General features: G+C 34.9%; 2 protein-coding genes across 5 annotated transcripts in view; one reads left to right on the top strand and one right to left on the bottom strand.

The window, feature by feature from the left end:
• The first annotated feature begins 3,833 nt into the window (after positions 1-3,833).
• On the top strand, positions 3,834-20,077 carry LOC122243601 (cell division cycle 7-related protein kinase). The gene is made up of 14 exons (XM_043001228.2): positions 3,834-3,902; positions 5,244-5,334; positions 5,895-6,123; positions 8,869-8,962; positions 10,090-10,232; positions 10,536-10,728; positions 11,894-11,998; positions 12,692-12,808; positions 13,019-13,085; positions 13,346-13,498; positions 13,938-14,146; positions 14,415-14,583; positions 14,840-14,989; positions 16,547-20,077. Exons 2-14 carry the CDS (start codon positions 5,286-5,288, stop codon positions 17,224-17,226), a joined length of 2,358 nt encoding a protein of 785 aa, XP_042857162.1. The 5' UTR covers positions 3,834-3,902; positions 5,244-5,285; the 3' UTR covers positions 17,227-20,077.
• Positions 20,078-20,762: 685 nt separating this feature from the next.
• Positions 20,763-23,795, bottom strand: part of LOC122243602 (C-type lectin domain family 4 member G) — a 32,334-nt gene continuing 29,301 nt past the window's right edge. For 2 of the 4 annotated variants that reach the window (XM_086538791.1, XM_086538788.1), the window contains exons 5-7: positions 22,727-22,997; positions 22,212-22,382; positions 20,763-21,984 (exon numbers count right to left, since the gene is read on the bottom strand). In XM_086538791.1, the coding sequence (XP_086394917.1) occupies positions 21,776-21,984; positions 22,212-22,382; positions 22,727-22,997 (651 nt within the window). In that variant the 3' untranslated portion in view covers positions 20,763-21,775. Of the gene's footprint in view, positions 21,985-22,211; positions 22,399-22,726; positions 22,998-23,795 lie in introns of all 4 variants that reach the window. The other 2 variants (XM_086538787.1, XM_086538786.1) reach the window with 1 other exon arrangement.

The following is a 23,795-nucleotide window of genomic DNA, read 5'->3' as shown; positions in this document are numbered from 1 at the left end:
ACTGATAAATCACAAGACCTAAATTGGTCCAAAAGGAATGCTTATATACGTGGAGCAAATTATTAGTCCATTTTCCATTACCAAGAAAATGAAAGGATGGAACATAAATATGATTTATGATTACAATGATATTGTTCATGTACATAAATATAACATCTTTGTCTTTTTTTTTGCCTATTTTTCTTTGAAATTAACCCTGTCATTTCATGAACGCTTTATAGCTGTGCTAGTAATGGGTACGGTTAATAACAATTACAATAATAATGATAACAATTACTATCATAATGAGAAAATTATTGCAATTATGATAATCGTAACAAATTAAATGAAGTTAATAAAATAATGTCAATTATCATGATAATAGTCATGTATAATAATAATAATGATAATGAATAATGATACCAATAACAATAATGACAATATAAATAATAATGATAAAAATGATAATGATACACTAATACTTGGTTACTTGTAAGTTCTAACAGTAACCGCCCGAGTGGCTCGTGCTAGGACCAGTGGCTAGGAATGATACTTAAGGATGTGATTTGATTCACCCTCGTTTTTTTTCACTATTAATTATTGGCAGTACGTCTGATGTCCTTTAGTATTATTTTTAAACACATACAGTGCATTGAATCAGAATATGTTTCTAATGTATAATCAGTCATTTAGTATTATTTAAACACTTCTACAGTGCACTGAATTATAATATATTTCCAATGTTCACACTATTGAACAACTGTGGCCCACTTTGGTTCTGCATTTCCTTCAACAGGGATGTGTAGCATTTATTCTAGTACGATTCCCCCTCCGCTACATCTTGGACTTGTTGCAATAATCTTCCTTACGTGTATGATGAAGTATCTTTCCCTCCGTCTTTGCAAAGAGAACTGCTATTTTTTTTTATCTCGTCTGTTCCAATAATTAAGACCATATTGTCTTGAAAGCCCTCATTATCCACTCAAGAGTTTTCTGATGAATGACTGCTGCAGCTCATTTCATTACTCATAAACAAGTCTAGATCTGTTACAACTATTCCCTCTATGATTTCTACGCCCTCAGCAAAATATATTTGATATGATTGCCTTTTTAGTGTCACTACCCTATACCATTATAGTACCAATATCATGATAAAAGCAATACGAATGATTATGATGATGATATAAATGATAATGATGATAATGATAAAAATAACAATGAAACCAATAAGAACACTGCCAATAACACTACTAATGATTATGATAACAAAGTAAATATTATATGTTGTCAACAGTATAATGGAGACGCGAACGTGGGGCAGTTGACTGAAAAACGATACTGAGTGAGCTGCTGCTCGATTGATTATGTTGCATGAGTGAGACTTTGATTATCACATTCATATAATTGATGTTTAAATAATGCTGCTGCTGATGATGGTGATAATGATGATAATAAGGAGGTGGAAGAGGAGAAGGTGGAGGAGGAGGAAGGGGATAACAATCATCATCATCATGAAAATTATATAAATGACGATAATGATATGGTAATGATAATGATATGGTAATGATAATATAGCCAATGATGATGTTGACAATAAAAATTATAATGATAATGATGATGATAATAATAATGATGATGGTAATAATGATAATGGTATTAATAATAAAGATAATGATTATGATAATGCTCATGAAAACAATAACAACAACAACAACAACAGAGAAAATAACAATGTTGATGCTGATGTTGATATCATTGATACTTCAACTACTACTTCTACTGACAGCAGTCTAGAGAGTAGTACAAGTAGTAATAGTAATAGTTTATGCGTGTAGTTATTGCTCTGCAAGAAACAATATATAATATCTTCATCTGAATTTAATCATATTCATTAATCGCGAATGTACGATATTGGAAACAACTATGATAATAAAGAAAGGAGTTTTGGTAGCAATGATAATTATAACAATAAAAGGATGATGATGGCGATGAGGATGATGATGGTGATGATGATGGTGGTGATGATGATGATGATGATGATGGTGATGATGATGATGAAAGAATGAGAGTGTGTGTGTTCATGACGTTGCAAGAAGGAATATGTGATTTGAAATTTAGAATAATAGCCTTCCCTTTGACAATGGTGATGTTGAAAACGATAATAATGTTCATAATTATATTGATAGTAATGATAATAAAATGATAATAAAAATAATATTGACGATATCGTTGACGATAATAATAATAATGATAATAACAGATATAACAATAACAATAAAGAGAATGTAATGATGAATAATGGAAGGAATAACAGTGATAACAATAGGAATAAGCATGGAAAGTATTTTCAAAAATTGTAAAATAATTATGATAAAATTAATCTAAAAATAATCATAAGATAGAGATTATAATCATACCCCTGCCATTGATGATTCCATGATTATATCATTAAAAAAAAGTAACTATAGTAATGATAATGGTGATAATGACAACAACAGTGACAATGATGATAAGGACAATACTTATAGAGATAATCATAATGATGATAATGATATAAAAATAATGATAATGATATAAAAATAATGATAATGATAACAAAATAATAAAAAATAAGATAATGAGGAAAAACAACAACAATAATGACAATGATAACAATATCAACGATGATTAAAAAAGGACAAAAGAAAAATTCAGCATCATTGATAATGACAATAGGAATAGTGTTGATTATGATGAAAAAGAACTGCGTGTGTGTGTGTGTGTGTGTGTGTGTGTGTGTGTGTGTGTGTGTGTGTGTGTGTGTGTGTGTGTGTGTGTGTGTGTGTGTGTGTACGAGTGTTTGTGTGTGTGTGTGTGTGTACGAGTGTTTGTGTGTGTGTGTGTGTGTGTGTTGTGTGTATGTGTGTGTGTTGTGTGTATGTTTGTGTGTGTGTTGTGTGTGTATTGTGTGTATGTGTGTTTGTGTTGTGTGTATGTATGTGTGTTTATGTGTGTGTGTTGTGTGTGTGTGTGTGTGTGTGTGTGTGTGTGTGTGTATGTTTGTGTGTGTGTGTGTGTGTGTGTGTGTGTGTGTGTGTGTGCGTGTTTCATTCTAAAATTTTAGAATGAAAGTCACCTTCATAACAAGGGTACTAACAGTCATGATCATCATAGTAACAACAATGAAACTGATAATGATATTGATAGCGTAAATGATGATTATCATATTAATGATAATACGAATAACAATAATAATTATTAAAACAGTTCTGGTAATGATGACAACAATAATGGTATCAGTGTCATTAAGAATAATGTCAATGATAATTATGATAATGATAACGATGATTATAATAATGATGATAGCGATACTAAATGTATTAATTATATCAATCATGAAAATAAGGAACGTAATTTTAACGGCGATAATAACAAGGATGATGATAAGGATAATAACGAAGATTACAAAAATAATAATCATATAGTGGAGAATTGTAATCATATCAATGATGACATCTTTTTATTACAATTTCGATGATAAGAATAACTATGATAATGATAACTGATAAGGGAGATGATAATGACGATGCTGATGCTGATGATATTAACATGTTTGTTACTCTCAGTTAGTATAATAAATATGAGAATGTTTTGTTATCACAATGAATAAACATTTAAAACTTTTTCACCGTATCATCAACATACTCGCCGTATGAATTATATGAACCGATATAAAACATGTATTTTGTCGCCATCATTATGAATATCCACAGTATTTCATACACTTATGATCATCTATAGAATTTTATTTCGAGTACCCATCCTTATACACATGCTCCCTATGCTACACAACAGTTATACTCAGGGTCTCTGATGGTAAACAGAGGCAGTATAAGAAAGACTTCCCTCGACGCGTACCAGGAGGGACGCTTTCAACTTACAAGGTTAAATATTTACACTTTCTGCTGTCACATATATTTTATCTATATTGAGAAGGGTGTATATGTAGGTAAAGGATGTGATAGTAGGATAAGTAGAGTTAGTTTTGTGTAAGGAAGGAGAAAATATGAATTCATTGTTAATTCAATTGGGAAGAAAGCCAACGTCAGATTTCTATTATGTATGATTGAAGTTCAGATGTTATTGGTATTTCTTTTATATTCACGAATAGTGCTCTATGCAGTCAGTGGGTAAAGGAACCTAAAGAAAACATAAGGAAATGCATAAACTTATATAAGAGGTCAATGAACTGAAATGAAACTTATAGAACGTATTAATGTTCAATTCTAACATCTTATGGTGTTTCCGAGTTCTCACATCACTATTTTACCGCATGATATATACATATATGGAGATAATGTAGCTCAGTGGTAGAGTGCTGGCTTTGCAACTGTGAGGTTGCAGGTTTGCAAATGGCCAGCCCCTCCTAGTCAACTTAGCAGTAAGTGAGTACGGGTGTCAGCTGTTGGGGCCTCTCTATCATATCATCCTACAGCTTTATATGCATGTACTTGTTCAGAGATATCGCCCATATCCAATGGGATAAGGGACCTACTTTGACTACTTTGGTCTGGTGTTTTTTTGTTTCTTTTTCTTTAATATCAATGTTTATCAAATTAAGATAATGAAAATGTACAAAATTGTCTGAAAGTAAGGGCATTAGCCCTACATTTGCAAGGAGATTCAGTATATTGGTTTTATTATTGGTAAATTTCTAGAATATCCTGAAAAGAGCATATTTAGAATTAATGTCCAAAATCAGAATCTTGATTGCTGAGTATGTGGTATACCATTCAGATAAGTAAATTGTCTTTTGGGGAATAGCATTGAATGAGAAAATTATGTTAGAGTAGCTTAATGTTTTTTGTATGGAAGGGTATTTATTAGAAACAACAAGAGACCTCAGCTTTGAATGAAGAGAAGTTCACTTTTTGCCATGAGTACTATCTTTTGATCTATTTTTATTTTGATATTTTTTATACATGTACCATTATTGTGTCAAATTTGTAATAACATAAAAAGAGCTTTGATGTGTTGTGAGTAATCTCTGTTAATTCTTCCGGTACAAGTATGTTTCATGGGTTAGGGCCCTTTTGTATTGCATTTCCCTTTTGTTGAAATTATAAGCTATTTATTTTTAAAGTTATTTAACTAGGGCATCATACTGAATGTTGATTAGCATCACTTTTCTAATATATATATCATATATAGACTATTAAATCATAAGTCTAGAAAATACTCACACAACATGTGAAGAAGTGGTAATTTCTAGCACTTCTTTCCAGACGGCTGATGCTGTGTAAGGAGAAGCCACGTGTGTGTCACTCATGGATGTTAGGGGTGTTGTTAGCCCTGGTGGATCAACATCCAGAGCAGGTAAGGAATCTTTACTTTAGAATGAGATGAAATGAAAGTGACATTTTTTCTTTTTGATTTGAGGAAATTTGATGAAGCATGTTCTTACTGTTCATTTATGTCAGAGGATTATACCAATCATTCAAATTATTTTTCAAGACTGGATCTGCACAGAATAACTAGCACTTTGAGCCTTAGATTCAAATAGGAGTTTTTCTTCCCTCATAATCTCTTTCTTGTATTTTGTGTGCCTTCATTTTACTACATATGTTGCATGAAATGGGCTCACCATAGCCTGATGCATTGCTCTGATGTTGAATTTTGAAGCTTATTTTTTCCTTTAGAAAGAAACAGAAGTCCAGAATTTTCAACATTTTTAAGACAGTTTCAATGATGTATGTATTTCTTAGATTGCTTATTCTTGGTTTGCATTTTATTTTCTTTATCTTAAAAATAATGAAGAATTCTTATCAGGTTCATTTCTCACACTTATCTCTTATGAACATGTGATTCTATTTTCACTCACCTAAACTGTTTTTTATTTTAATTGATCTAATGCAACTTGCTCTCTGACTTTCTAGATGAGGAACAAGACAATATAGCACTCCTACGGGATGCTGTGCCTCAGCTAGAATCTCTGTTTGTTATCAGTCAGTGTATTGGACATGGCACCTTCAGCTCTGTGTACTTGGCTCGCACCAAACACACCACCACCATCAATGGCCGACATCACTTTGCTATCAAACACATAATACCTACGTCTCACCCCTCGCGTGTCTACATGGAACTGAAATGCCTGAAGCTGATTGGGTAGGTTTCACCAGTGGCAAGATTGAAGTCTGGGAGTGGCTCAGTTCTCTCATATAGTCTTTTATTATTGTTTTACCTTATTGGTTTCTAGTCTTTGTATGTGACTCTTATTATGATTGTTATTACAATAATTTGTTAATATTTTTGTTATTATTATTATTGTTGTAGTTGTTGTTGTTATTATTATTATTATTATTATTATTATTATTATTATTATTATTATTATTAATATCATTATTATTATTATTATTATTATTATTATTATTATTATTATTATTATAATTATAATTATAATTATAATTATAATACTATTACCATTATTATCATTAATATTATTGTTAACCCATTGATGACAGGTGGCAAAATATCATGTCAAGTGGTCGCAGCATCAGCTGCTATTGATGAGATATTTTGTCATGGCTCTCCTCCTGGCCGGTGCGCTGGGTGATCGGGTGTATAGTGCTTGGCCGCAGCCAGTGAGGGCGAAGAGCCAGAGGCATTAGGTTTACGCGTTTGAAATATCCCAGCGTTTCGACCATTTGGAACCAAAACAGCCCTGTCGTTAACAGGTTAACCAATTGCAGATGGTCAAAGATTTGCCTACCCAGTCTCCTTGTTGTTTTAGTTTGGGGCAGCTTCATGCACTATGCCTTGACTGTTCCCACTCTCCTTCAGTCACTTATTGTAAACCTAGAGCCATTTTCGCATTTGTCATATTTTTGTGTTTTATTGTATTAAGAGACTTATATGTGTCATATGACAGGCTCTGTCAATGCTGCAGTTGACTAAATTTGTAGTATTAGGACCGTATCAGCTCATTCTTTTCTTTATGCTCAGTGTAGTAGAAGTATTGTTGTTTTATGGGAGGACAAACGGCAACTTCATTTTTTTTGTATATGTTTACTATGAATGAATATGAAAAATATAACCATCCACAATGAAGATAACATAAAAAGGTAGGGAAAAGGAAGTTAATGCCACATTGTAGACACTGGGCATGGTTTGAGTCACCTTGCTCTCCTCATTCTGCCTGCACATCCTTCATCTGTGGTACTTTAGAGCAAGAGGTCAGCAACTTGTTGTGTGCCATAGCTCTCTAAAGATAGTGCTTGCTTGAGACCGTGGATGGGTGCCATTCAAGGCTTTCTCTGTCTGCTGGTGCTAGGAGAAAGTGGTGCCATCTAGGTTTTGGATATTAGGTGAAACTGATTTTGATTAATATTATGACAATTACAGTAACAATGATTGCAATTGTCATTATCATTCACTCATTACTCTTAGTACAATAAAGCAACACAGATCCTAAATCTCCGAACGTCATGTACTTCACAGTGCCCGCTATCAGGCAAAAAACCTGCATCATGTATGTCATTACACCCATGGGTGTTAATAACATAGTATTATTATTATAATTAATTTTTCTTTCTCTATCAGTTCCCAAAACAAATAGGTCTTTTAACCCAATGCAGACGGGTGTTGTGATTTACATAAAGCAAGAACTTGGGCTAAATAGCAGGCGTCATGACAAAAATGACAATAGTCTTCACAGCATTTTTGATGTTGGGAGAGAGTGGATCACTGTGTTTGTTTGTTGTACTATAAGTGATAGCTTTATTTAGTGACTGATGACCATTGCAATTATAATTATTATAATTGTCAAAATATTCAACAAAATAGATTTGTCAAGAATCCAAAATATAGATGGCACCACTCTCTCCTAGCGCCACCAGGAGAGAATGGCACCCACTCACTATCTCTAGCAAGCACTATCTTCAAAGAGTAATGACACACAGCAAGATGTTGACATCCTACTCTAAATTACCTGCGATATTGGGTATACAATTAGAGTGAGAAGAAGATGACCTAGACCATTTCCAGTGCCTATTATGTGGCACTGTGCTAGTCTAGCTGCCTATGCTATGGTACTTGCAGTCCTAAACACAGGTTTACTTCCTTTTCCACATTTTTTCATGTATTCTTGGCTGTGGATGGTTATTTCTTTTGTATCTGTTTATTTAAGTACTTGAATATGAATATAATAAAGTTGCTTGCTATCCTCCCATTAAACTAACTTTTATAACACCAAGTTTAAAGAAAATGATAAGCTAATATGGACCCTATGCTACAATTTTAACTTACTGCACCATTGATAAAGCCTATCAAATGGCATATATAAAGTCTTACAATACAATAAAACATAAAAGAAGGCAAACAAATATAGCTCTAGTATAATAGTGAGTGAATGGAGAAGGGTACAAAAGGTTGTGATATGTCATGTGAAGTTTCCTCGCACTGAAATAAAACCCATCTGTGGTGCTGCACAAGTGGGGCACTAAAGCCTCTCCTAGGGACTGGGCAAGCAAATCTATTCCCGTCTACAATGGGTTATAAGACTTACATGCAACTTAGATTAAATTTATTACAGAGAAACCATCTCTTATCGTTTTGCTCTTGCTCGTTCCAACAATTTCTTACTTCTCATTTCCATTTATTCTTCTCATTCAGTTTATTCCTTTATTTCCAAAGAATAATGCCATAGTTATTTCTATCTTTCCTAATGCTGTTTTTCATCCTCTCTCTTTGACTAGACCACTACATGTATGAAATACCATTGTATCAGTAACTTTACCAATTGAATTTTCTTACATATATCATTGATAATGAAGAATAACACTCATATCTAATCTTGATGAAGTTTAATTCCTATTTCGCTATTCATGTTATATCTGCCTCCCCCCTCCTCAGAGGCTCGGACAATGTAATGGGAGTGACGATGTGCTTCCGGGAAATGAACCATGTTGTTCTTGTAATGCCCTATTTCCCACATGACTCTTTTGCGGTAAGTGGTGTTTCAATGTCATTATTTTTTTTGTTGATTTGTTTTATTTTGAGGGGCTTTTGTTTGGTGTTAATTTTTGTTTTTATTATTATTTTATTTGTTTGTGATACATTCCAATTTATTCATGATGAAAGGCATTGTTAATCTTGATATTAGTATACTGCTGTATTTTTTCTTGTATTTATTGTAGGTGTTTATTATTATTTTTGTTATTATCATCATTTAAATCATCACCACCACCACCACCACCACTTAGAGAAAGCAAATGTCAGCAAACTCCCAAGTTTCTAAAAATGGAGAGTGACAGACAGACAGGCAGACAGAGACAAAAATAGACAGAGACAGATTTAGAGAGACTCAAAGATATGGAAACAAACAGACAGACACAATGATACAAGAGAGAGACTAATGAAATCTAATTAGTAGGTTCTAGGCCCATAGGTATCCCACCTATAAAATTTTATCACAATTTTTTTAGTCAACATAAAATAATAAATGCTGCTGAATACATAATTATTGAAGGTAATATTCATGATATTTTAAAGCTAAACCAAATACATTTTTCATAGAACTATATATGCACTGGGTCTGATTATGAATAATTTTCTTGTGGTAGCATGAAGAAATGATGAAATATAGCATGTATAGGTTGGTCAGTATGAAAAAGAAGTCTTATAATTATATCCCAGCTCTTTATGCATCCTAGTTGCATAGGAATATTAAGCATCTTGTTCAGACACTTTGGGGATGAGTGGAGGAAGATTTAAGTAAGTGGAAGTGGCAGTTTGGCAGACCATATATAACAGGTTAATTAAATTAACCCATTCACGATGGGGGCATTCCAGCCTTGGATGTCACAATGCCGGGGCTCTCGAAGGCATAGGTATAAATCAGTTAAATAAACGACGCCGTATCGCGTCCCCAGCGAACGGGCCTAGAATGCGCAGTACAGTAGTGTACCACCCGTCACGAGAGGGTTAATTATGTAAGGCAACTCTTGAGACAGGTATCATGTAGTGTGCCCTGCTACTGTAGATTTTTAATCTTTAATTGGAGAGAAATAAGGCCGATTACTATGATACTAATTCTTATTGTTTTTGTTTTTTTTTGTTTTTTTGTTTTTCAAGGACTATGTTGGTTGTTTGACCATACCAGAACTACAGAATTACCTAAAAAATCTTCTAATTGCACTGAGGAGGGTGCACAGTTTTGGAATCATACACCGAGATGTCAAACCAGCCAACTTTCTTTACAACAGAAAACAACAGAGGCAAGTTTACTCTTTTATTTTGTGTACATTTAGTTGAAGCAATTGGGCACATGATACTACTGCTGCTTGTACAGTGGTGTGCTCGCAGGGTCATGATATTGTGCTAGAGAATAGTGATGGATGTATCCCTTGTGTCTACCAAGAATGAGATCCAGGTATTAATTCATCTACAAAGGTATGATTATTTCTCAATATGCATTTCTGAACATGTCATGGTAAAAAGAAAATTTCCTTTATTTTAGAATATTTTATCAATAATTTCTGAAGATGTTTCTCAATGTTAGTGTAATTTTTTGGGCCCAGGTACTCCTTGGTAGACTTTGGCTTAGCACAAGAAGTCAGCCAGATAAAGACATCGGCCATGCAAAGCAACTTGGCAAGAATGAATCGTGCAAGAATAGAGGCTGCAAACCAGATGCTTACGCCACCCACAGTTGAGACGCCACACCATCCCGCCAACAAGACAGTGAAGAGAAAGTTGGTTGTCAGTCCTGGGGTGAGTTATTCCTGATTTTTCTTTGTTGCTTTCATTGTTATTATTGTTGTTATTGGTTTGTGTGTTGTCATCAAGACATAGTTTGAGTTTGAGTTGTGGAACTAGTTTTAGAACTAACTGATTTTTTTGTTTTATTGAACTGCAAGCATATTTTCTTTATTCATCTTTGTATGGAGTTTTGATCTGTGATTTAAAGAAAGCATGGAAATTTCTTATTCTTTATATGTAGCATTTCCTATGACAGACCATAATTGTTTGTAAAGTTGATAATATTTTAGTGTTGGTAGATATATGCTATGTTTGGTATATCAGATATGCTTCTTACCATAATGAAAACCATTGATATTGATTATTGATTTGAAATTTATATTTACATATTTTACTTGTATACCTCTTCATTATGAAAGTCTAAGAGTATTATCATTACTATTTCTAGCATTCCTTTAGGTTTCATATATACTGATTGAAATAGAAAAATACTCTCTCTCACTTTTACACTGACAAACACTCACACTTACACACACTCTTGCACTCACACATGCATGCTCACACTCACACATGCGCGCTCACACTCACACACGCACGCTCACACTCACACTCACACTCACACTCACACTCACACTCACACTCACACTCATACAGCACGTTCACACACACATCACACGCTCACGCTCACACTCACACATGCACGCTCACACTCACACACACATGCTCACACTCACACTCACACATGCACTTTCACACTCACACTCACACTCACACATGCACTTTTACACTCACACTCACACTCACATGTATGCACACACTCACACACGCATGCTCACACTTGCACATGCATGCTCACACACACACACATGGAGACATGCACGTGCACACATACATGCACACACACACATACACGCTCGCACATACACGCACGCACATGCACAAGCACATACACGCACACGCACACACACACCCACCCACACCACACACACACACACACACACACACACACACACACACACACACACACACACACACACACACACACACACACACACACACACACACACACACACACACACACACACACACACACACACACACACACACTAAACTTAGACTAAAATTATATTATTGATCTTGATTCCACCATTGAGATTAGTATGACATTTCCACACAGGAACCAACAGAAGCTGAGAAAAATGCCAAACGTGTGAGGCAGGGGTCACCGCCGTCGACATCTGTGTCAAGCATCCTCTCAACTACAACAAACAGAGTTAATACAGTGAGTCTTTTTTTAATAATAGGATTAATCATATACTTATAACAATTAGATGAAGAGTGATTATTTGATGGTCATTGTTTTGTTTTATTGTATATTAGAGTATGTGAGACTTACCGCTAGTGTTGTATATTAGAATGTTCAAACCCTTTTGAATTTTGTTGAGAAATGCTGTTTGATTTTGGATTTTCTGTAGGTATAGGAACTGACTTAATTTATGGAGTGACTACTTAGCCAATAGTTTAGGGGGTAAAAGGTTTAGAAGAAATGACTGCAAAAAGCTTGTTTATTTGCCTGTTTATTTTTCCATGTCCAATAAGGAAAATAAATAATGTGAACAGCCATAATCTTATCTTGTTACATGCTGTCAGAAGTACCATTTATAAGATAATGGTTTCTGCATTCATATTTCCTCACAATTGGATGACTTCTAATGATATAAAATTCTTAAAACTAATTAAAGAGGTTTTGAATAATGTATGCTACCTCAACTTATAACTGGATGCAGATTTAATGACTTGCAAAAGAAAAATGGCAAGTTAGACATTGCTTGAAGTTTTCTAGTAGAGACAGATTAAGAATATTTAGGAGTATGCTTTTACTCTACAAATAACATCTGGCACTTGGTATTAGGTAATTTAGTTGTGTTGAGCATTGACTAATTTACTTTTGTATTGATAACAATTTTCCATCTAGGCATTACGTCGTTCACCAAGAAAGCAGTGTTCCATTGCACCATCACCAAAGAAGGAGAATTTTGAGTTAATGGGGACACCAAGGAAGGTTACGATTCAGAGTGCAAATGTACAGCAGGTAAGAGTAATGTCCATGGAAATGCAAGCTGTCAGTATTGCTTTCTGTTCATTTGTTGCACCCATTAGACCAGCTGCTTTTGATTCATATATTTTTCTTTTGTAGACAAAGCACTCATTCAGAGTAGACAGCTGTCGTCTGATATGGTTTTACATTTTAAAATGTGAAGTTCATGAATGTCTGTTGTCAATATGATTTCTTTATTTGCAGGACTCTCCAAGCAAACACACAAGAAATGCAGAAGCTAATCGTAGGTTAGAGTCGCCAGACTTCAATGGTAAGTATGGTCTACAATACTTATGTACCAGCACTGTAGAATGTAAAGAGAAGAATTATTTTGAGATCGCTTTAATTTGTATAAAGTTTCAAATAAATTGTGTTTACATTAAATATGTAATAAAATAATATCACTTTCCTTGTATTTTATATTCCATAACATGTGTGATGGATAGCACCAGAATGTTTTCAGGATATTCCCTCTGGCTATGTCTTTTGCCCTTCTCTCTTTGGTTTCATTAATGTAAATGTTAATTGCAGGCTTTGAAGGTTCTGGCCAATCTCATCAACTCTTGCGACAAGAGGGTACAAGAGTTTTAAGACGCTCACCCAGGAAACCAGCACCTGTGAACAACACAACCAGTCAGCTTGAGGGCTTGGCTAAACATTTGCAGGAGGTTACATCAAGACAAGGTAAGTAAGAATCTAAGGAACTAAAGACTCCTCCATGAACTCCACATTTTAATCTCATTATCTTTTATTTAGTCTTTATTCTGAAACAGTAGCATAATGGTATATGCCACCCCTTAATATTTATGATTTGTTAACTTCATATTTATAGATGCATTGTTCACTAACTGATCTAAGTTGGTAAACATAGGTTTACAGTTTATTTATGCAGACTGCAAGAGACCCTCATAGACCTCTCTTTTTTAAGTATTAGGGGATATGTTATACTAGAGGGGATTGTATGAGACAGCTATAGGCTTTCTGTTGTATATTTTGTAGTTATTAGGTTAAGGATTGAAATGCAAAGAAATTGCATTAGCAACCCAACAAAGTAGAAATAAAACCAGGCAAAAAAAATAGTATTGATATTGATGTGTAAATACATATTTTTTGTCCTTAACAGCAAGCAAAACCCCAGTAGCAAAAGTTGAAATCAGGGACATATCAAGCACCAGCAATGAATCTTCATTAGCGAGTAAAACCTTCACTCAGCGACACCGTCAGATGTCCAACGTTGCAGCTCTCAGTGCCAGAGTCCCTCGCATTGCCAAAGCTTTCCAGCAGAAGCAAGGACCTTCTACTGCCTTCAGGGATGTGAGGGTGCTGCAAGAGGTAGATAGTTAAGTTTTTAAGTGTATATAACTTTTAGGAACATTTATTGCAGTCTGGTGCAGTATTCAGTTTGAATGATAAGATACTGAGTAGATGTGTTTTTAACCCAAAAGAATGAATAAAAACAAGCAGTAATTTCCTTGGTAGTAGGAACTTCATGAATGATTCATGAAGTCCACAGTTCTAATTGCAAATTATATAGAATAATGCTGTGCAAGCATGAAGAATAGTCCCTTGTAAAATTTTACATGTATATCTTCTGCCCTAGGTACAAACCAGAAAAGGAGCTATGTTGCAGCCAGTGAGTTGTAAATGTTATGGTCATCCCCGAGTCTGCAGTGTTTGTGTTACAAGGACAAATCAGGTGGCTCCAAGAGCTGGTACACCAGGTTTCAGGGCACCTGAAGTCCTCCTACGTCACCCAGATCAAGGAACTGGTAAGAATTTAAAAGTTACTAAACAATACTTCAGCTTGTAGTAACCAGCATTATTGGATAGAAATTATGATGTAGTTTTTCCAGCAGTAGCAAAACCATTAGTATAAGCTGCATAAGAATAATCTAGACTTTTTGTTTCTCTTACAATATGGCATGAAACATTCAGAACATTTGTATCATTGTTGAATAACACATTATTTATTGTTATAATAATTATCTTCTATCTTTTTACTTCTCTTATATCTTTTCCATAAAGCTGTTGATATGTGGTCAGTGGGTGTTATCCTGTTGTGCCTTCTGAGTGGACGTTACCCATTCTTCCGCGCTGTCGACGACCTCTCCACTTTAGCAGAAATAGCTACATTACTTGGAACACAAGTAATGAAGAAGACAGCAGCACATCTTGGTATGTGATACAAGTCGTTTTGGTTAAAATTTCATTTGATTTAGAGCAAGAAGTCTGAAGGATCCCAATTCAGGGTTATTCTTTAAGATATACAATGAAAATCAAGGTAGAACATAGATTTTTATTTTCAGAGTTGACAATTAAGTATAACTAAGTATGATAATAGAAATGAATCCACAACTTAGTGCAAATTGATATTTTTTATCAGGTAATTCAGTGATTTATTGATAAAATTAAAACAAAGTTGAATTTTAAAAATCTAAAATCACTGAAAGGGGAGCCTATTATTATAGGATATTATCTGAAGTGTACAAGTTTCCATTTAAAAAACAGAAAAAGGAATAGGAAAAAAGGTTTAGTTATCCAGACTGGATTTTGGACTCTCTAATAGGGTAAACTTGAGTAAACCTGCTCTTATTTTTTCATTAATGTCACTTAACCCTATGATGATGGTGTGTCACACTCATGTGACACAGCTAAATGGTTGATGATGGGGCAACACACCAGTGTGATGTTTGTGATGCAATATTACATAGGCCCAGCGTAGGGGGTTGCCACTTCTCGCTGGGCCCGTCGGGATTGGGTTAATTAGAAAATGGTAAACCAAATAATTGAAGACTATATAATATTGTTTTAAATAAGACTTTATTGATAAAAATTCCTTCATTGTAAACCACATTCATTTAAATAAATGAAAAATGTGAAATTGAGAAATACACGAGAACCAAACTATGCGGCCAGAACACTGGGGGCTTGTTTCATGCTGTATGAGCCGATGCCAGTTGCTGCTGTAAAGTCTGCAGATCACCTTCAAATGTTTCTCGTCGAAACTGATGAATAATCCCCATATCAGGCTTATAATGTCATCAAGTTATTATAATGCAATACCCTTTTATCATGGAACATTTTATGCGCACACTCCCTAAATGGGTGAATAATGTGTGATAGTGTGTGTTTTGTGGTGGGGGTTCTTCATTTTTTATATTATTATGACATATCTGACTACAACTGATGAACACCTCACCCACACAATAGGAGCACAAACATGGTGTAAATACCAAGGTAGTAAAATCACATAGTACATTTTATCATTTACACCACCTCAGTATTATGGGCCAGATAGGGGGGATATTTATCATTCTTTATTAGATAGGTCAGATTACAGGTGAAATGAGAAATACCCCTATTCACACCATAGGAAGAACATGTACACATAATACAATGTACAGCATTTTATGTGCATGCAATCTCCTGATAGGACAAATGAGGAAGGGAGGAGTATTCATTTTTAGTCATCTGTTCTTTTTTCTTTCTTTCATTGTCACATTAATGGGAAGGTTATATATTAAAAGATCATTGTTAAAGGGAAAACAGATTTGTGGATACAACTTCTTAGGAGTTATTTCCATATAAGGATTTTTATTTATTTATTATTACTATTTTTTAAAACTATTTTCTGTTATGATTATTATGGCATTGTTATTGCTGATTACTAGTATTATAATCTCTATTTTCATAATGATTATGATCATTATTATAATCAAAATGAATTTTCAGGTAAACTGTTCACATGCTCAGAAACCAGGAGTCCTCTTGATCTGATGAAAGTGTGTGAAATTCTTCGCAGTAACTCTAGGAGAGGCAGCATCAACACTGACAAAGAGACTATGTCACAGCCATGTCCAAGCTGCTACCAGCAAGAAATGTGCGTTTGTCTCATCCCCCCCACCAGGGCCACTACCTCACATAATGCATCTGGTCAAGCCAGCAAGAAGAGATCCCAGGGCCAGGAAAGGTATCAGGCTCCCAAGACACCTGCGACACAGAGAAAGGGAGGTGTACTGGCTGGGGTCTCATCAGCCTCAAAAACAGTGCCTGAGGTCATGGTTTCCAGCAAGAAAACACAAGAACAGATGCAGGTGCAGCCCATTGGCCCAACAAAGACCACACCAAAGGAGGAGGAGGAGCCTAAAACAGCAGCCTCCGACAGTAGCTGTATTGTAGTCACCCCTTCCTCTTCCTTCAAGAAGATGCAGCCAGAGCCAGAGCTGCCAAGAGACTCCCTAGAGGTGATTGAGATTAAGATTAAAGAGGACAGACACTGCAATGCCGTTGCAGCAGCGTACCCACCACTTGTTTACCACCTGTTGATTAGGCTCCTAGATCCCAATCCAGATACTCGCATTACTGCTCAAGAAGCCTTAGATCATCCCTTTTTAAAATGTCCTTTAGGTTAGCTCTCTAGGTACATGCTTATGATACAGTACCACATATGTGGTATTTTTATACTTTTTGATTAAAGATTAGAGTTCATTAGGAAAGTCATTTCTTTGTATGTTGAAGTTGTGTTAGAATATTTGAGATTGATATATTTATTATGACATTTACACTGGTGAAATAATGAAGCTGAAAATCAAGCATAAGCAAGCAGGCATGGATATCTTACTGCAAATTATTTTTGTACAGTACCTTGTTTTGCTTAATATGTTGTTCATAAGTCTTCATGTTTTTGTTACATTACAGTACAATTAATATTAGTGTGAGGCACATGTTAGTATTGATATGATAGCAGTACTTTGGAAGTAGAGTAGAAGAGGTTGGTATTTAAAAAAGAAAAGAAATGCAATTAAAAAAAAAAAAATTGATGCAGATCATACAGGGAGAAACCTAAAACAAAATTATGAATTGAATATGTTCTGAGAATTTTAAGCCTTATATTTGTATGAAAAAGTAATGGTGATGTGCTACATTGATAACAATCTTAAAATTTTGTTTTTGAGTGTTTGTTTTATTATTATTCTATAATAATTTATTTTTTCATTATTTTTTTATAGTTTATTGGGTATTTAATTACATAGAAATATTAAACCAAACTGCCAAAGAGGATTTAGACTGGGCTTAGATATACAATAATTCAATCATGGTGTATGTAATTATATGATATCAAGGTAGTAGAAGTGCATTGGTCATACAAGGGCCTTATTGATAGGAATTTTTTGCTAATAGGAAATTACGATCCTCAGGGAGATGAAGGAAGAAAGAAAAGTTGAAATATCATTTTGTCCATCTTTTGTGTTTACTTTGCTCATGTATAATGCACTCCTTTATTTCTGTCTTTACTACAACATGAGACATTCACAGTGAGACTTGAATTTATGCTCTTGGACCCTTGCTCAAACTGACATTCTAAGTTACATTCAGACTGAAGTACCCATTCATTGGGTGATATATCAACTTATATATAATTCACAGTTTACAGCTTACTTCATACATGTATTGGAATATGAATCCACTATCTGTTACAAATGTATATAACTACTACACAGGCATGTTAATAAAATGTGTAGTTATAAGCAGTTTAGCCAAAATAAATTCAATATAATTGCTATGTACAAGATACATTATGATTCCAACAGTGCATAAAAATTTGGAATTACACAATGGAGTTGGATCGCTGGATATGTAATGAAGCGGTCATAGGATATAATTGCCTATGGTAGTGCCAATAATATCAGAAATAATATCAGTTGGTCTTTTTCCTGATACCATAGAACGTTGATGATCCAGTGCTGGACAGCATCATGGTCTTTTCCAAAGCTTTTCTTGTCTTCTGATGTGCTTTCAAAATTATATACTTATATTTTATACACATACTGTAGACCAACTTAGATGTCTTCAGACATTAATATCCAATTTATGTGATGGCTGATGACTTTAGAAATGAAGATAGAATGTGATAGATAAATCAGAACAGAAAGCCTTGACTGTGATACTCTTGGTAATTATTAACTGTCTGACTTAGGGATAATCTAAAAATGTAAAGAAAAGTAATTAAGGATATCTCTTTGTTTCTTTGCATCATGTATTTTCATAGTATGAATGATAAATACTTTGTACCAATTAGAAGTATGATCTTGTATGGACTGAATTGCTATTAATATTGTTGCACTGTTACATCATTACCCACTCTTTAGCATTGCTTGGCTGTGTGTGTATATTATGATTACTGATATGTATGTCTTCTATGGAGATAAGGAATCCATGAATGAGCTGTGTATTAAAAAAAATCCATTGGAAAGAGGTTACTAAAACAAGTTCCTGATTGCTCAATTTTTCATGCTATATAAATGTTGACTTTTGTCTTCCGTTCATATGTTTATCCATATAATGGTACCAAAATTTCTGTGTTCATTGTTCATTTTTAAGAAGACTGGATTTTATTGGTATACATTCATATTTGACTCTAATACACCCGGTTTATCTCTGTACTACTCCAGAATTAATTTTGCATGCACTTCCACCTCCACTTCCACTTCCAAATCTTCCTCCACTACCTTCACCTTCACCACCACCTCCTCTCTTCTTCCACTACCTCATCTCCTCCTCTCCACCTCCTCTCCTCTCCACCTCCTCTCCACTCCACCTCCTCTCCTCTTCACCTTCTCTCCCTCTGGTCAGCTTTATTTCATGGTTATTTGGTACTTTTATAGTTTATTTTTATTTTATTTTTATTTGATAACAATTGATAAAGGCAAGCATAATAATAATAATAAAATGAATAACAGACTGAATTTCTTGAGGTGAATGCTGTCATAGCCAGACATGTAAACGTAACGTATTTTCATACTGAAGATATTTTGCTTTGATAATTCCCATTGTTTAGGTCATTGCATAATTAGTTTATCATCATTACTTTTACAATTATAATAGTACAAACATTTATTTATACAATATTGGGGGATTTACTAATTATAGGTGTGACATTTGCTCATTAGACAAGAAATCACATCCATTTAATGGATTGTTGAAAAACGTATGGGTTGTTTATTGATACATATGGTATGTGTTTTTCCCAAGTTTTAAGATGGTCTGATATTGTTTGTTGTAAGTAAAATGTGTTCCAAGACATTATCTTTGACTTTAAAAATTCATGCATTGAGAAAAATATTTTCAGTGTCTGATTTTTGAGTTTGTGTAATACAATCCGTGGAACTATTCTGTGAGTCACAACTTCTATTAAAATTTCAGGTGATGAAATCACCTTGTGTTCCCTCAGCTTTGAAAGGGAAATAAAGAAGTTTGCATTTATTTGTATTTGAATAATCCTAAACTGGTAGTGCATCTGTAAGATATCTTTAGGTGTTTGCTTGTTAAATCAAAGTTAATCAAATATCAGTTTGTATCATTTCAACATAAGTTTTATACATATTACAAGATTAGAGTTTACTATTTTTATGGTATTGATAAATAAATAAAGAATAGTTAAAAAGGGTAAATTTCCTTGTGTAATTAGTGATATCAAGGATTTTCTATGGAAGACAGAAGTATATTGGTAATGTAATGCTTTGAGTTCTATCAAGATTTCAAAGTTTCATGTAAAAATTAGCAAATGCTTATGCAAATATAAGCAAAAAGTAATGATAATGACATCCACACAATCTTATTGCTTATTGATCTTAAGAAGCATAAATAGCAAGTCCAAGGTTTTCAAAGCAAAAATGCCCTGCTGGCCCCTTCTGAGGGATAGGTATAATGCTTGATCCAAAGTTGGTAATCATGTTCATTTTTCGTGTTTCCTCTAACACAGTTTCAAGAAATGCCGGGAATGAACTTGCTTCTAGTCATCTTGCTGGCTAAATTGGCATTTTACATAGCCTCTGAATGTAAGAAATCTCTTTCAGTCAAGTGTCATTGGTACTAAGGGAATGAATAAATGTCTAAACAAGTAATAACAAACAAAATGTTCATGTAAAATCAATTCATGAGAAGTAGAAATGTTTGTATGTATTTATTATAAAAAAGTACAGCCCACTGTGCTAGTAAATTAGATTATATCAGGCCTAAGTACTGACCCAAATTACTCCACTAATCAACTTTTGATATATGATAATAAAAAAAAAACTTTTTCTTTATTAATGAGGCAGGCTGCTATGACAGGCAATTACATATAACTTAATAAACACTTATTTGTTTAGTACTAGGCAGAAACTTAAAGATTACAAATACAATATACTGCATGCATGAAATATGACAAATCTTTGGGAAAAAACATGAAATCTTACAGGTCACTGACAGACTAAATGTTCCTGTAAGAAAGACAACTGATAATGATAAAAGTGATGATTGTATGATTGGGTTGAGTCATAATTTCATATACATATGTCAAAGAATATTGTGAATTCTTGGTTAAAGTATGGTTTACACCTAAAGAATTTCGAAATGTGATTATGTCCATGAAAAATAAACTAAATTATATCAGGGAAAGTCTTTAAGTTCCATTATCACGAAGAGCCCCAGATGATATTTATAATACATGGATTTTTTCATGAAATACTGATTAACTAGTTTAGTGTGTAAATTGTATAGAATATAGATACTAGTCTCGATTTATTATTTTTCTTCTAAAAAAGACTCTATAAAGCTGTGAATTACAATTCAAATTGAAAAAAGACTTTCCAACTCCCTTATCAATCTTAAAAGTGTGGTTATTCATATTTATACTTAGACAAATACCGCCGACTTACAGTGTAAGTAGATGGTGAATCATATATTCTTTATTCTGAGAATAAATTAATATGGCAAAGCTACAGAGTAGGGTACATGCAGTGGTATGCATCTGATGTAAAAAAGGCCAATGTTTACTGTACAAGGAAAATGAATGTTAAGAAAAGTGAAATACAAATCTTCAAAAAAATATGAATTTCTGGATATGTCTAATCTCATTCAATTCACTTTCTACCCACTAAGTTGGACAATGCCAAATCAAACAGTTCCTCTCGTACCACTTCAAAACAGATGACAGATATAGGGCTGGCGGTGAGTGCAGCGTTGTTTGAATAGGCCCATATTAGACACGCCTGCACAGCGCTGGTGACTGCTCAAGCTGTTCTCTTGGTCGTCCCCCCAGTGAGTTGGCAAGACAGGTTGGGCAGTCATGAGGAAGGCCCAATCATCCTTATTGAAAGCATCTGTGGCGCTGGTCCAATAGGTAGTACCTGGAAGTGGGTTGTGTTTTAGATGGATTCATTTTGTAGAAATAGTATCCTTCGTAATATGTTTATTATACTTTCCTAGGTATGGGGATACGTTGATAACTTGTAATACTTTGTACAGTACAATAAAATGTATTGATTTTGTTTAGCTTGACAGAACGACCAGTATACGTCTATCTATAATAAAAGCAACACATTATAGCCACAGACACCTAGATTTCATGACTGACCGTCGGCGAGGCGGGCCATGAGGAGGTCGTGTTGGGTGCCGGGCGGGTTGAGCGTGAGCAGGTGACCTCCGCGACGCACGCACGACGCGACGGCCTCCGGGAAGGTGAGCTCCTCCTCGCCGAACCAGTAGCAGCCCAGTCCAATCCTCTCCCAGTCCGTACCGCACTCACCTGCCACATTTCCACCAGTGGAAATAATATGACGATAATTTTTAAGAGTATATGGTCACACCTCCCGTTGCCGCAGGTGGAAGGGTTATTGAAGGAGAACCTTAAGATAGTTATTAGAGTGTGAGACCTATTGTTCTGCTCCTCATTACTCTGGAGACAGAATGAACGATGGTTCTCGGTAAATGGCTATCCACACATCCAGTCTTTGTTCAACTGTTAGCTTTTAACGCTCGGCGATCACATAAAGCAATACCATTACTGCTTCCATAATAGGTAACCTTTCTATACATACTATCATAAAATAAATCTTTGCAATTCATTCGTCTCGAGTAGCCCGAAGTTACCTGGGTGTGTCGCCGGGTATACGGTTAAGGTGGGCGGCCGGGCTGCGGCGGCGACGGACGGGCCGAGCAGATCTGGGAAGTGAGAAACCACCGACCGTTTCTCCAAGGTGCGGGTCGTGTTCTCCACATTTCCAAGACGGACGAGAGCGCCGGTGAGGCGGTCTTCCAAACGGTTTATGATCTCCCTCGCAGCTGCCAACTGTGCTTCCAGAGTGTTTTCGGTTTTCTTTTCCCGTTGGAGACGCTCAATGCGCCGTCGAAGGAAGTCCACCTGAGAGGAAGAAAGGGGTGCGTAGTTCCATGAGTACATGAAGGCAGACACAGTGCGAATATGTAACTAATAAGGGAGTGTGATTATGATTGTGACTACGTTTAATTTTAGTTTGACGTGTAGTTTATGATTCTACTGTAGATATATATTGTCAACCGAGACATCTTAACCTAAGCATATATCAATAATGAAAGCTGTTCCATTAACTCGAAAAAATGTCAATATTACAGTTTTATTTCACAGAAATAAAGATATCCTTTGAAAGACTTTACAAAGTGCTGAATCCATATACAACGATTGAAATATAGTGCGCCCTGAGTTTCTAAGGGAAGAAACTATAATTTTCAAGATTATGATGGTAGCATTCATTATAAACAGTCGAATAAGAAACATATCTACATGTAAGAGAACGACAAACAAATCACTAAACCACCTATATGTTATAGAAAGATATAAATAACATAGTGAGAATATAAATAACATAGTGAGAATAAGAAGATATCATATATCCAAACTACCCTTCCAGTTACCAAGTAATATTTAATTTCAACATGAAAAAAATGTCATACCAGTCTTCATTGTCTAACCCATCTCAGACCGCATTCATACGAGCGTAATAATTTTTCTAGCTATGAATAGGGCCGTTCACACAAACGCTCGCGGCAAAACTAACGCGATGTTAACGCTGAATAGATGCTTGTGCTTTCAAAAGACGGCGAGCGGGAAACTGCTCCCAGCTGTTGTGATTAATGAACAACAGTCGCGATCAATTTCGATGAGGGGGGACTTCGAAGAGAG

The sequence above is a fragment of the Penaeus japonicus genome, unplaced genomic scaffold, assembly GCF_977035675.1.
Source record: "Penaeus japonicus unplaced genomic scaffold, GWHDUDI00000001_assembly GWHDUDI00000001, whole genome shotgun sequence".
Classification (NCBI taxonomy): Eukaryota; Metazoa; Arthropoda; class Malacostraca; order Decapoda; family Penaeidae; genus Penaeus; species Penaeus japonicus.
Note: the sequence above shows the minus strand (reverse complement) of the source record. Positions and strands in the feature narration are given on the sequence as shown.